The following is a 15421-nucleotide window of genomic DNA, read 5'->3' as shown; positions in this document are numbered from 1 at the left end:
ATATGTCTATCCATACATACACAAGAGCAGCCCCGGCCCATCAAGGCATCGCCTCCCAGCCCAAACCAGAGCAGGCTTAACGTAAATAATTACCTTAAACTGAGACGCAAGTACACACAGCACGGCAATGAAAGCAGACATATATGAGGGGGCTACATGCTAAGAGCACATTTCCTGTTGATTGTCAAAGAGTTTCAGGAACTCAATGTGTGTGTGAGTGTGTGTGTATGTGTGCATGTGCGTGTGCGTGTGCGTGTGCGTGTGCGTGTGCGTGTGTGTGTGTGTGTGTGTGTGTGTGTGTGTGTGTGTGTGTGTGTGTGTGTGTGTGTGTGTGTGTGCGTGCGTGTGTGTGTGTGTGTGTGTGTGTGTATATGTGTGTATGTGTGCGTGTGCGTGTGTGTGTATATGTGTGTATGTGTGTGTGTATATGTGTGTATGTGTGTGTGTGTGTGGGTGTGTGAGGATGTGTAGGGGTGTTGGCCTGGTGGAAACTGTGAACATCTGTAACAGAAGCATAACTGCGTTGTGTTAGCTGTGAGCTCTCTTGGCATGGGCCACAGGAAGCCAGGCAGAGAAAAGCGTGGAAATTGCTCACCTCGCTTGCTCTGATTCACCACTCAAAAGCAGGAATTCTTCACCCCTCAATACCCCCCCCCCCCCCCCCCCACACACACACACACACACACACACACACACAATGCCTCATTGCTTGTGCATTAGACAAATTAACAGCCCTCCTCGTCAACCGATATCTCTTGGTTAGTGAGGGGAACAATGGGCAGTAAAGGACATTAGGACATTTTGGGAGGAAAGCTGAGTGCATTTTATGGGATGGGACCTGAAGCCTTTAATCTTTGGCATATTGTGTGCCAAGCCTGCTGGCTGAGAGAGAAGAAAGGAAGAGAGGAAGCCAGAGAAGGAGAGGTGGGCCAGGAGAGTCAGAGAAAGAAAGAGGGGAAGAGAGAGGGAGAGATGAAGAGGAGGTGAAGGCCAGGAGGGGAAAGAGAGAGAGAGACGCATAGTTACTTCACTTTGTGTGCGTGGTTTGTGCATAGTTAGTTCACTTTGTGTGCGTGGTTTGTCATTAAAAATGTATTTTCCCCTCCTGCTCTATAGAACCTGTGATTTGTAAGGAATTCATGAGCGTGTCATGTAGACATAACTACAGGCCTGAACATATTTTATTATTGGTTCGTGCTGGCAGTAGGTTTTTGTGTCGATATCACATGCATGCATGTGTGTTTGTGTGCTAGTGTGTGTGTGTGTGTGTGTGTGTGTGTGTGTGTGTGTGTGTGTGTATCATCAGATTATTCCCACCTTTGTGTTATCTACGGAAGGCAATCTGTACCTGCAGATAAGAGGCCAATACACAATAGCAGAAAGAATGTCAGATTGTCAGAATGTCAGGGGCTTATCAGGTGAGATGCTGCTGTTCACGTGCCCCGGGGGAGAACTTTCAGCACTGTGGCCATCAAGGTGCAGATACTTACACACTCAGGGTCGAAGGTCAGGGGATGAGGACATCTCTTAGCACCCGTCCAGAATGGCAGCCCCGAGCTCGTCAGCTGAAATCGCACAGAAAGGAGGAGGTGACTAACAGAGAGGCAGAAGGAGAGGGAGAGAGAGAGAGAGAGAGACAGAGAGAGAGAGAGCAGAAGGAGAGAGAGAGAGAGAGAGAGAGAGAAAGGCAGAAGGAGAGAGAGAAACAGAGGCAGAAGGAGAGAGAGAAACAGAGCGGCAGAAGGAGAGGGAGAGAGAGAGAGAGAGCAGAAGGAGAGAGAGAGAGAGAGGCAGAAGGAGAGAGAGAAACAGAGAGGCAGAAGGAGAGAGAGAGAGAGAGAGGCAGAAGGAGAGGGAGAGAGAGAAAGGCAAAAGCAAATGACTGACAGCTGTTAAAAGATTTATGTCAAAGAGTGAAAGAAAAGTCCCACTCTGAATTCATAATAAACTTTGCCTGCAGGGAAAAATAACTTCATAGGAGTGCTACAGAACCACAGTCTCTCTGACTCACTAAGGATTGCATCTTAAAGTATGTTGGCTAACTAACCACTTCAAAATAATCTACAGGGGAGATGTCACACATTAGATAACAACAGTTTGCCCATTCAATGACACCTCAAAGTAGACAACAAAACCAGATCCATGTCTATGGTTGACATGTTAAGGACCTAATGAGACAATTAACACGTCCTTGAGAGCGCTTGTCCCTCTGTGGCCATTTGGTCTGACCAGCTAATGTACCGATCACATGGGCCGTTACTACAGTTTGCTCCCTGATAAAAGAACAGAGGGGGGGCATGACCTGTCAGGAGCCACAGTTATTGGGCCTTTGATCTGGGACGATAGCCCCACAAACACACCAGTGCTTCCCCCCTTAAAGTCCCACAGCACGAAGAGTCTTTATCAGGGCAGGGCCATCTCTACCCCCTGCCTCACTTTCAATGGGGAGCAATCTACAATGCTGTCTTCAACTGTATTCAGTCAGTGACTGCTTATCTGGAAAACCTATTCAAGCCTGAGGGCTCTATCAGTGCCACTCAGTCTGTAAGGGTGTCTTCAAACAAGTTTAACCTCATTAACGCCCATTCAGTGGGCCTGGACAACAGGACGAGAAAGCGACAGCTGTTGTAAATGGCATCAGAACACATGGTGTTGAGTGGACATATCTTGCTGTATAACATGCTATTTATAAAGACTGTCATTAAAGTCCAACTCTCTGCGCAGACAGTAACTGGAGCCTATTCTCAATAATACTGTATAATCTCATCTCTCATTTCTCAATACCAGCTGCTCCAAGACCACATTTTGCCCCTCTAGTCATTAAAAGTTTTGGGGTGGCTGTTGACTAATATGTGGCTGGTGTCTGTTGTCTGTGGTCCTGATGTTTTAAGGACAAGACCAGAGACAAACAAGTGACCGCAAGCTTCCCAACAAAGTCAGGAGTTTCAACACAATTGTCCGAGTGACAAGCCCTGAAGTCATCTGGTCTGACTCTGGCTGTCTGTTTGTCTGAGTGGGGATAAAGCTTACTGCTACACGCCTGCTTCCATCCCCAGAGCACAGCTATTTCTCCTGACCTCAGCTTCATCAGATCTATTGGTACATTACATTATGAGACAGGCAGGCTCATTAGGAAAGGACTGAGACCTTGGACAACACTGTTCATTTCAGATTCACTCAAGCAGATACATTGAGGCAATTGAGTGGACCATCCCATTTACAGTCTGAATGGTATTTACCAGTAGACTCACATGAGAGTGAATCCACTCTGATACTGAGCTAACGTGCACTGACATGTCAGGAAAGGTCTCCACGGAATGACAGGTGCTGTGGTGGAAGAAGCTTACTGAGGGCCGACAGCAGTTTCCTCATACTTCCTCAGAAACCCGACTGACAAAGAAACCTACTGCACTGACGTGGATGATACTAACAACAACATGTACTCGCATGACCTTTACACTGAGAACAACCAGGGGGTAGCAAGGAACCTGACTAAAACACAGGCAACTCAACTTTTATTAGATAGATCTTAACCGTGTATGATTTAATAAGAGCAGTACAGAGTTACTGATTGAAGGACACAAGGATCACTTTGGAAACAATTAATTGCATGACATTCATTGCCTCCCAATAACAAATTTAAACAAAGGGCACATTCCAAAAACTAGTGCACATTGTTTGATCGTCCCAAAATTCATACCAGTAGTAGTGTTAATATTAACACCTCTCATGAGGCTTGTGTAAAAGGCCTGTTGATTAACACAGACTAGTCACTGGCCTAAATGCATACCATCCCCTGTGTTCAGAAGAAGAGAGGATTTTCTGGGTTACCACACAAGGCCCATGACTGCGAAAAACTCACAATGTAACTAATTTCAGCACAAGAACACTAAAACCAAGACAATGACATACTGCCACTGTTAATCCAGTAAGAGAACCATATATGGCTCAAATACAGCAACGTCATGAGACTAGGTATGTGTGAGCCACCACTAAATGAATGTCTTCCATAGACAGACATAAACTTAGACAAAGGGTGCATCCCAAAACAGTCTATGGCAGCCCAATTCTCCCCCCAAATAACCCACAGTGTGGCCATACATGTAACTCAGAGGAGCACCTTGAATCAGTGCTGAATCTAATGATGCATTTTCAAAAAGCCCGGCTCAGTGAAGGTAAAGCGAAACTGCCGGGACATGTTTTGACAGGCACACAGTGTTTGCAGTGGAATGAATGCAGTGTGTTTGCGAATGTGAGCCAGAGTTCCTCAAAGATTAGCGCAAAGACAGACATCAAGATTTATTTAAACACCACTGCTAGCAAACCAACAGATCTCCACTTGCCATACGTCTAAGAGTGCTGCCTGCCAGAGCTCAGAATGTTGGAAACTTCAGAGAGTCTTGTCTGAATCTGGTTGGCTTGATATTTGTGGTTTCAAAGAGATCTTGCTGTGATGTTACAGTGAAATAAGACCTGGGCAGGAATGAATAGATTCACTGGCCTTGGATCTACTACTGTTTTGTCCTTAACTGTCCGCATGGGAGGAGGCTCTGTGCTGTCACTGATCAAAATAGAAAGCAGTCAACAGAACATACAAAACTCCATAGACAATATCGCCACCTAATGGCCAATTATGCTACTACATTTGAACTCAAACGCCACATCAATCAAATTCAAACCAGCTATCCATGTGTCAACGCAGCTTTGTTTCGTCTATGGTGCCTTATCTCCCCCTATTATATGGAATGGGACCTACGTAGAGACATGCTATAACTTGGAATTCTACCGGGCCAGGTTCATCAGTGAGTTGGGTCAGAGGCGTCTGGTACCGCATTGGGAGGGAAGCAGTGGAGAAGCTGCCTGATGTCGTGGTTGTAGAGGGTCTCCCAGCGCAGTCGGGCCCAGCGGACGCAGTCCTCCCAGCTCTGGGGTCGGAGGTCACCCAGGCTGCTGCTGACGGCGTCCAGCACCTCCAGGGCTTCCGCCTCACCGCGCTGCTCCAAGCGTGACCAGAAGCTGTCATCGCTGCGGAGTCAAGATGACATCATTACAACATTAGTGCTGTTCAAACCCCAGATAAGTCCCAGCAAGAGCCAAAAATAAAGAGTCCAACAGGAAATGGACGGAGCAAATCCTCTGGCTTGGTAGACGACCTTGACATTGAGGACCTCCAGACCTTCTACCCAAGACTGATAAAATACAGTGACAGCCTACAAAAGACTGATCTGGTATTTCATTGCTTAGATAGTACATGCTTACCAAGGGCAAATCTGTTGGACTCTATTGGACACAAATAAGATTCTTTCTTAATCACTGGCGACTAAACACAAGAATGTTTTCTGTGTTCCAAACCAGCCAAATGGAAATAAGTGGAGAGACATCTTCCCCACCCATACATTTAGACCACTGCTTAAATGGCCAGTCTTTAAGGGAAACATTCAACTCATGCCAATCAGGCATAAGCTTTTTCTTCCTGCCAGCATCCAGAGAGGAAGGCTGTTAAGGGCTTCTGCAGCGATGAGAGCTGATGAGATTAATCCTGGGGAGGTGGGGGGAGGTTGGGGGAGGGGGGCTCTTTGATAGGGAGCAGAGGTCGCCCTGCAGCTGCTGGACAGGAAGTACTTGAGCTGCGCCGGTGACAAGACGCGGGCGAGGCGACTGGTATCTGTCTGCTACACACAGACACACACACAGACCCCGGCATCCTGACAGAGTGTGGCAGAGGCCTATAGGGCTCCTCCATAAACAACCAGCGGTATGAGTGTGTCTCGTATGGAGAGCTGGAGCAGACTCCCCAGCAGAGCAGAGTCCTGAGTGGTGAGGGGGCCTGGGGCAGGATGTGGAGCCCAAGTTGGCGGCCTGGCATGTAATACATTCCTCTGGACTGGACATGAGGAACTTGTTAAAACAAACTGCTCTTGGCGCTACAGGATGTGATGTGGTGGTATATAGTGGTGTGTGTGTGTGTGTGTGTGTGTGTGTGTGTGTGTGTGTGTGTGTGTGTGTGTGTGTGTGTGTGTGTGTGTTAGTGAGAGAGAGAGAGAGAGAGAGAGAAAAGTTAAAAATAAACACTATGTGTGTGGTGTGTGTGTGTGTGCTTATACAGCAATATGTTTTCCCCACTTAACACAAATTCCACATTGTATGCGTGCATGAAAGATGCATGAGCCTACAGTGATATTTGCAAACCTCACCGCAGGTACTGGTTGACATTCTCTGCAGTGTGCTTGAAAATGCCCTCAAACTGGTCTCTGGCCCACTGTAAAACAACCACCACAACACAACATCTCAACATGCCTCCTCGGTCACATAATTAGACTAGAACTACTATACCATAAACATGTCAGTGTTGTACTTCAAAAGGACTAACGTTGTGATGCCACCTGCATGTCGTACCTGCAGAGTATGCTCTATGCGCTGGGGGAAGTTCTTGAGGGTGCAAAGGGGGATGGCAGTGGCCGTGCCTGGGTTGGCAGGGCCGTAGGACTCAGTGAGGCGGGGAACTACCACCACTGTGGAGCCCTTGGTCCCCAGGGTGCCTCCTTCCAGCATGGGCTTCAGGTGCTGCACACAGAGCTTATCCAGGTAGACTCCTAACCAAGGTACATGAGAAGGAGGAGCCATGTTATTCTCTGCAATTGTGACTTGTATTAACTTGTGTTCAGATTGATATGGTATGCTGTGTCCAACATTATGGAATCTCTAACCAGAGAAGAAAGTAACATCGTGGAGTTCATACACACCAAGCATATTCCAGCATAGAAGTTATTCACAAGCCAGTTGGTGTATGTGCAAACTGTATGATTCAAATTTGAGCTTAAACAACAGCTCATAAATGATAGAATAACACACAGGAACACACCAATTTTTTGTGAAATGATCGTATTTGCTGTCTACTCCAGAGATAAGACCTAGCTAGAAGGGAGCTATAGGCTAACTGGTCTAACCCACCTCCAGTGAATTATGCTAAGCTAGGCTCTGGGTTAAACGTCAATTAAGCTAATTTCCTCAAAATGTTGGCGTTCCTTTAAGAGACCTGTCTGGACGTGACCAAGGCAACATTAGAAGGTCATATGCAATTGGCGGCGCGTTTACAGACTGTAGTTGGCAGGCTGTGTAGATGTATGTTCACTCACTGGCATCAACATTATCCAGGGCTGCGGCTACACCATCCAGGCCCCTGAAGAAGCTGAACCCATAAACGCCCTCGCTCTCTGGGCCCAGACGGTTCTGGTGAGCCGTGACATTCAGCGCCGGGTTCATCTCCCGCGCCGCCCGTGTTGCCACCTCAGCTTTCTGCCTCTGAGGATATCAGGGACATGGAGTGAGGAAAGAGAGAGAGAGAGAGAGAGAGGCCAGGAAAGAGAGGAAGAAAGAAAAACAGGAATATGGCTTTGCGAAATGTGAAAGGGGGAAACAGAAGTTTACTGATGGTGAAGCAGATGCTGTCTCAAGAGAGGAAGGGCAAATACTGTTAGGTGTCTTAATCTAATCTTCATCTCCACACACTGCTTGAGAGCCCATCAGAAGATTACCATGTTTACTAGAGGACATTATCACAGAACATATCCTTCTTCAGATGGCATTCCCTAAGTGTTACGCAACAGCAGTTAAGTACTTTTCTAATAGTCTGCATATGCTTGTTGTTCGGAGGCTCGAGAGAACACAAGCAAGCTGTTGATGCCAAGCATCCTCTGAATACCTCAACACATTAGACTATAATGCCGTTAGTGTGTAATGAGAGCAGGAAGGACAGTCATCAATGGGCAGGGACGCTCACACGTCCTTCCCTGCCTGCCGACGGCCTCCCATCAGCCATAAATGCTAGTGACCACAGGCGAGTCTCGGGGTCAGTAGCCCACACAGGGCTGAATGCAACAGTGGCGACTTGGTAACAGGACACTGTGGAAGCAGCGACCTTTGACCCCAGGTCTGTCCAGGGCCGCTGACCTGCGACCAGGCCCACTTAACCAGGTCAGGCATTTAGTGCCCACAGGCGGGAGGTCTACAGTGTGCTCCAACGCCTCAGGGGTGGTGCTGAGGTGTCTTTTTACCTGGGGCTCAGTTTCGATTCCCACCAAAGTGTGTGGGGATGGATATCACTTGTCTAATTCCTCATCCACCCCCGCATTCCACATCAAGCTAAATGTATCTGATCCATGTCCTAAATCTTCCTATTGAAATGCTGCACTGTATGTAATGCACTCACTCATTGATTATTTTCTTTTTGCCTGTGCGTGTTCACTAAAGTGTAATACCATGGTTACATAAGGGAATGTTCCATAGTTACCGGTAATGACACATGTGGGGCTAATCTTTGCTTTCCCACCACGATTTCAGTTCATCTGAGTGTTTGTAAACAGTTCACACAAATATGTGGTGTTTCACAAAAGTAGATAACATAGTAGGTAAAACATGCTTGTGATCTCAGCTTGGCTCTTGGTTCGAGATAGTGTTCTGATGTCATGGTAGCAATAATTTAAAGATGCAGTCTGTGATTTTAGTGAAGGTTGTGGCTTTAAGCTCAAATGCCAATCAAATGACACACATCACTTCCATGCTCCTGAACGAACATATTGATTGGCTGGAATTGTTTATGCTTGCCCTTTTTCAGAGCCACGACTGCATATAAACACCAGATGTGTTTTTGTTTGTTTTTAGCTCAAAGATAGACCTGAAGACAGCTATTGGACTATGAGGAGAAATGAACTGCCCTTAACAATGTAGTAGAATTAAATATACTGCTCAAAAAAATTAAGGGAACACTTCAATCATACACTGGATCGGTACTCTGACACTGTTTGGTTCTGAACACAGGTAAAACTTTTGAGGCGAGTGTTTTATTTTGCAAGAACTGTCAGACATTCTGTGATTGCAGTTTGAGAATGGAGAAAAGGGTGGAAGGTTTCAAAAAATGTGTTTTAACAATTGTGGAAAACCTAAGTGTTCCCTTAATTTTTTTGAGCAGTATAGTTAGCAGCATCAGACAACTAGCATATACCTACTGTATGGCATGAATGTCTTACCCCAATGTCCTGTGACCTAAACAAAAATTGTCGATTCAGATTTGATCGTTCAATGGAGTCCATGTCAGTCACAGTGATGTTCCCACCTTCTCCAGCTCCCAAGCCAATCAAGGCAAAATTCTTTAACAGCTCACAGCCAATGGCACCAGCACCAACCTATCATAGCAAATTAATAATCTTAAAATGTTGCTATTTTAAACCTCTTTCTCACTTTCGATAATTTCGATAATATACAGTATGGCATTCTAGACTATCTGTTTTACCTTATAAATAACTTCAATGTTGATAGTTGATTAACTATATGACTACAAAAAATACATTATAGGCTTAATAAACTTATAACAATCACTAACCACTTACAATCTCTTTCATCAGAAAGCACACATACATATGCACTACTTCAGTATTTCTACAGGGGAAATACCATTTAAACCTCAAGCATTTCCTGTTCCCAGAGGTTAGCCATCAGCAGTAGAGAACAGCCGAACAAAGTGGTCAAAGATTGCCCTCTACTGGGGTATGATAACACTCACCAAAAAATATTTCTGTCTGGCCAGCTTCTCCTGAAAGGCTGACCCAAACACAGCAATCTGTCCATCATAACGACACCCTTTCTGAGAGACAGAGAACAAACAGAAAAAACATTCTTCTCATTTATCATCATCACAAGCTACAGACCATAATCTCTCATCAGTGACAGTTTTGTGTTGTTCTAACTACGGCAACTGAAAACAAATCCTTAAATATAGTAGGGATCTTTATAGTAATAAACAAACAAAAACCTGCTTTTCTTCAGCTTTGATGTGTGTCCACACATCTACTATGACCGTGGCAATAGAGTGGAGTCCAGATCTTTACAGGTCACTAGCAATGGCATTTTTCAAACCAAACACACGGTCGGCAGATCTGCAGGAATGGACCTGTGGCCTTCCCTTGCTATGCCTTTGACTAAATGTTGTGTTTGGCTGGGCGTCAGAGACCGCCTAGAATGGGAGCTTGAGCTGTTTGCACAGGCAGAGGAGACAGGAGAAAGGAGAAAGAGGTTCCCGAGTGTGTGAAGTGAACTCACTGGGGCGCACATGTCTTCCGTTAGGGCCTCTTCCTCATCTTCCTCCTCCTCGCTCTCCCCGGGCAGGCTCTCCAGAGCGTCAAAATACAGCCACTGATGCAAGGGAGTGAATTTCCCACTGCAGGCCTGAGGCAAACAGGGAAAGGACAGAGTCAGATAGCAAAGGCATTCATCAGTGACTCATCTCTGGACTTTCACACAGCTTTTTTCTTTCAGCAGACACAATCACAAACACATGTCTGGTATTATAAGCATCAAAGACCATAAGTCACCCTTATTTTGATGTTTGTTGAGTATGTGCATCATATTCTATGTTTTTCATAGTTATAACATTCTCTGAAACAACAATGTTTAAAAAGGTATAAGTAAAAAAAAACATTGTTTTCCACTCTCTCAAAGGTTAAGGTCATATCTCTTCAGGGTCATTGTTGATGTTGTGCTGGTGTTACCTTTATGACCTCTTGGGCCGCCAGTCCTCCAATGAAAGCATTGACAGGGGCAAGGTCACCGCGAGCACACATGGCCAGCTTCCTCACCACGCCTTCATCCAGCTTCTCCAGTTGGGATGCCTCGCTCTGTTTTCTTGCCAAGGTCACCAGCCTATCAGCATCCACCTAGAAAGAGCAGCATGTCAAAGAGTCATGTTGAAATGCTATTCATTTGATGTTGTTCAAATAGCGAAAGAAAAATAAGATTGAACTCGAGGTATCTAAACCTCAGGCTTTTGTCAATGTTATGTCATATGTCCCTGACCTTTGACCTGGGCTTTGGTAAATTCCCCGTGCTTTTCACAAAGTCATGTAGAGCCTGGAAGGCAATGTGCAGAGTCTTATGGCTCTCCACCTTTCCGTAGTCAGTCGGCACCATAATCTCTGGGTCCCTCAGGGCTTCATCCAGAGCCTCAGGCAGGGATTTCTGAAAGAGGGTCACACAGTCACATTGACTGATTACTTCAAATGATAGAAGTCACTCAACTCATATTAACCACATTAGTACAATGTCTATCATAACCATAACAGTGATGCCCAGTTTATTTCCATTTGAATGCAGATACATACGAATGTTAGAGTCTCTGACTTCTTAACTTCTGTCGCCACTCCACCTTTCTCATAGTCTGAGAAACTTGAGGTGTCGCAAATGCTGAATGAGTAATTATCTGGAAAGAAAATGGCAATATGTTAATGCAGAAATGCAGAAATTGTTGAATAAGGAGAGTTTGTTGCATAGCCAAAAAGCTACCGTGAACCCGAAACATGGTTGTTTCCTCCTTCATATGCAAATCTCGGACTTTGAAATGACCACCAATCTGAACAAAGACAGAGTGTGACGCCAAACAGCCTGTGACGCAAGCCATTGCTCTGATCACCGCCCGCTTCCACACATTACTTTACCTCTTCGAGTTGGAGATACAGGTAGATGTGGCTATAAACCTGTTCGGAGCGGTCCTTGGCTGCAAGTCAGCCAATCAGCTTAAAGGTACACAATGCAGGTTTAGGTATTTTTGGCGACTGCAGAGCTTCCTCTAGAGTTGCGATATATTTATATTTTACTCTGCTATTGTAAATAGAAAATTTCTTGTGACTTATCCCCCTGTACACAATGAAAATGCTTTTGTTGTGGAGGTGAAGGATTAACAACAGACAAAAACTATCTCCAAGGCAGTGTTTCACGATTCTCGCGAGACTTGGAAGTTGCATGGCCGGTTTTATGCTGTATAGTTTACAAGTTCGTTTACCATCAAATTGGCTTCATTAAGGTGAAAATCTTGCATAGTGCACCTTTAACGCTCACTCAATTATTCATGTGGGTACCAGATAAGCATGACGGACACAAGATATCAGCTAAAATGGGGCATTCTATTCTCCTAGCCTAATTATAGGTTTGTAAATAAGCTTGTAAAAGTTATTGACCGACCGACGTTGCATTCCTTCTATGTTAACATCAGAGAACAAGCTAAAATTCTCCTTTCAGCTATTCTTGACCTTTACAGGACAAGTAGTCTTTCAATTCCTCCACCTAACATCTGAACAATTAAACTCACCTAGCACCTGAACTTCAACAGGTCCACAGCTGTTGAGCTCCTCCATACCCTGCACTCCCGAGAAGGTGACATGTGTGACATCATGACATTTATGCTCCTCTGCGCAGGTGACTTTGCCAGGGTTCCCCTTGAGTGAGAAAATTCAGCATGACATTTTCACAAAATATCTCTTTGCATAACATGACAGTTACCAATGTGGTCCTCACTGTCTACTGTATATCCACTCAAATACACCGTTTCTACATGAGCCTGCCAAGACCTAAGGCAACACCTCACATGAACTTTGACTGTACCTGCCTCAGCAAATGCATAAAGAAGATTGTATGTAGCACATTCTGATTATTTTAGATAAGATCAGTGGGAGCTAACACCATGATCATGATCAAAATTTATATTCAGTGTTTTCACGATACTGTGTCGATACTGTATGGAATTATTATTTATTTATTTATCTTTGGACAACGTAGGCTACCGGTAAGTAAAGCGGGAGTGTGTTGCTTATACAGCCGCGTAAGCTGCAAAGCACTGCGTGAAACACTAGAAAGGGTGTGTCGCGGTTCTGCCTTTTCACACCGCGACACAGTATCGTGGATATGAGTGTCGCGATTTCGGTTTCAAATCGCAGTTCTGACTTCAGACATCTTTTTCACGATTCAGTGTATGTTTTTCTTATGTAACATATCTGTGTCCTATTTAAAGGAAGACAACAAAGAGAGGTAGTCTTTGTCTAACCTTTGTGATGGAGTCAATCAGTGCTGTGAGTGGGGTCTCCCCATCACTGTCTATGACTCTGAACTCTTCTCCAAAATCACAGAACAACTGTCTGTAATAAAACATCCCAAAATACCAGTCAGAGTTTACTCTTGGGACAATTTGTCATGTGTGTGAATATGTGAAAACATGTGTCATTATAGTTTGATGTGTACATTTTAACATTTAGCTAAAATCCACATTTTGATGGCATACTGTACATTGTAATAATACCAATAATACATTTGATTTGTGTTATGCTTTTCAAGACACACAAAGATGCTTGTAATACAGACAACTTAATGATGTCCTGTATAACAGCTCTTTGCTTTGCATCAGTGAAACAATATTAAAATACTAACCCACACAGTCCTCTAGTCTCAGCAACGATAAACTTAATGTTCTTGGAGTGGCAAAATTCTCCAATGTGTTTCTGTTCATCCAGTGATGAATTTGTGAGCACCACAACCTTGAAAGTAAAGTATAGATTTAAGGTCCATGTTTTCAGACATAGGCCAACATTCAATACTCTCATTCAATTAGATTGACTCTAATTAAATGCAATGTGTTTTACCATAAATGTTACATAAATCCTATCATATTACAGCAAATCCAATAAAAACGTATTTGGTTTCCAACACACAGGTCTGGACTTTGAGATTTACTGTCCAGAACATTGAATCTGACATGGAAGGCAGCTCTCCATCTGCTGACCTGGAATCTACTGAGAAGGCTTTCATCAAGTGGTCCACTGTGGCCGTCCACTGCCACATGATCATTGAGGCAAGACAAGCTGGTGAGACAGCTTAGGGCCCTGTTCTGACCCAGGTCATCTTCCTTCAAATAAAACTAGGAAGAAGTGTAAAAATGAAATGTAATGCATCATGTTATAAAAGATAACAGCATAAAGAACATTTAATGATAGTGAGTGATTGAAACAGCTTTTGCCTTTTTAACAAGTATGCAGAACCAATGGCCCTTGTTCAAAATAATGGGCACAAATGGATGTGTGCCAAGTTGCTGAGAACAGAACAATTTGCTTTCAAAGTTGTGCAAATATGAAGAAAGGTAAGCTGTTTCTCCATCCAATGTGAAAAGATCTGTACCTGCACCTGCCTTAATGTTATGACCTGAAGAATTAGATTTTATAGGGCACGCGTTCAATATTTACTTACCTGAGAAGACAAATCATACCACTGCACCACTCCCCCATCTTGAACAGTGACTGACCGCACACCGGCCAGGATGACATTCTTGGCTATTTCTACACCAAGCCCACGCATCCCCGAAATAAGAACGTTTGTTTCGCCCATGCGGCGCATCGCATCATGACCTAGAACGGGTCTGGCATGATAGGGGAGAGCAAAAAAACAAAAACAAACTGTTATTCATAATGTTACATATCAAGTTTGCTCTACGTGTCTTGAAAGTTTCAACGGAGGGCACTTACAGTTGACGGGAATAAAGCACTTCATCGATGTCCATCTTGTGTTTTATTTCTTGACAAAACGAGGCTGAATTGGCAAGTTAGTTAATAGGGCTATTCTTAACAGTAGCCTCTATAGGGTGTCAGATCAGAAAAGCTATTCGTTTTAGCTATTAGTAACTGGAAAACTGACAAGCCTGCTACGGGACAACAGCACAGCCTAGGCTACTTATCTTTCACTTTCATTTTTCTACGCATGTGTTATCTTTTACTATGATGTGTTCGCATGAAAGTCTACTTTCGGTTTTTCAAGAACGTTAACCTAAGCTTTCTACCAGCTTTCCTACTCAATGTCATGTGGCTTAGCCTAGTATTTGTAAGGGAGAATGGGGACGGTTGCAACAAAGGGCAGCAACAGCTTATGCCTTCAATCAGGAAAGAGCTACAGTACTGATATTTATATATAGACAGTAAAAGAAAGCCTACAGCACATTCTCAGTTAGCCCTTCCTACTTCCTGGGAGAAGGCAGCGTCATGTGACCATGCTTTTAGCAAAACAAAAAAAATCATTTCAAGGTAAAAGAAGTGTGTGTGTGTGGGGGGGGTATTTTCAGAAATGAAAATAATATTGTTATTAATAATAGCCCAGCAGGTTTTATCATGGCTGTCAGTGTAGGGAGTAGGGACTGTCCCCCCATTTTGGAGTTCAAATGTACAATAATAATTAACCAAAACATAGTTGTTACTTGTTACCTGAAAATATGTAACAAGTAGATAGATAGATAGATAGATAGATACTTTATTGATCCCCAGGGGAAATTCAAGTATGTTATGGGTTCAGCTGCAACATTTGACTTTGTCTATTCAAGTATAAATTGTTTGTTACGTAACCACGGTCCTCACTCATTGTGGTCATTAAAAATCCCATGGCACTTATCGCAAGGAGTAGGGGTTCCCTGCTGTTCGGCAAAATTCCCAACCTGGTTCATTCAATCTGGCCCCTAATCATCCTCCAATGTAATTGGCTCATTCATTCATTCCCTAACACTCCACCTCAAGCTGGTGTGTGGTGAGCGTTCTGGTGCATAATGGCTGTTGAGCATCACCCA

At 44.2% G+C, this 15421-nt stretch overlaps 1 protein-coding gene across 1 annotated transcript in view; it reads right to left on the bottom strand.

The window, feature by feature from the left end:
• The window catches only part of uba7 (ubiquitin-like modifier activating enzyme 7), a 57534-nt gene extending 42844 nt beyond the window's left edge, over positions 1-14690 (bottom strand). The window contains exons 1-17 of the mRNA XM_076269080.1: positions 14337-14690; positions 14062-14230; positions 13601-13735; positions 13249-13355; positions 12869-12959; positions 12137-12263; positions 11154-11251; positions 10849-11010; positions 10545-10709; positions 10096-10221; positions 9560-9640; positions 9027-9182; positions 7137-7302; positions 6397-6593; positions 6195-6259; positions 4830-5025; positions 1491-1565 (exon numbers count right to left, since the gene is read on the bottom strand). Coding sequence (XP_076125195.1) covers positions 1491-1565; positions 4830-5025; positions 6195-6259; positions 6397-6593; positions 7137-7302; positions 9027-9182; positions 9560-9640; positions 10096-10221; positions 10545-10709; positions 10849-11010; positions 11154-11251; positions 12137-12263; positions 12869-12959; positions 13249-13355; positions 13601-13735; positions 14062-14230; positions 14337-14371 — 2151 coding nt within the window. The 5' untranslated portion in view covers positions 14372-14690. The remainder of the gene's footprint in view (positions 1-1490; positions 1566-4829; positions 5026-6194; positions 6260-6396; positions 6594-7136; positions 7303-9026; positions 9183-9559; positions 9641-10095; positions 10222-10544; positions 10710-10848; positions 11011-11153; positions 11252-12136; positions 12264-12868; positions 12960-13248; positions 13356-13600; positions 13736-14061; positions 14231-14336) is intronic.
• Between the last annotated feature and the right edge of the window lie 731 nt (positions 14691-15421).

This window comes from Alosa pseudoharengus, unplaced genomic scaffold (assembly GCF_046254945.1).
Source record: "Alosa pseudoharengus isolate Yale_2024_CS ecotype anadromous, Long Island Sound unplaced genomic scaffold, YU_APseudo_1.1 YU_APseudo_1.1_scf_5, whole genome shotgun sequence".
NCBI classification, from domain to species: Eukaryota; Metazoa; Chordata; class Actinopteri; order Clupeiformes; family Clupeidae; genus Alosa; species Alosa pseudoharengus.
Note: the sequence above shows the minus strand (reverse complement) of the source record. Positions and strands in the feature narration are given on the sequence as shown.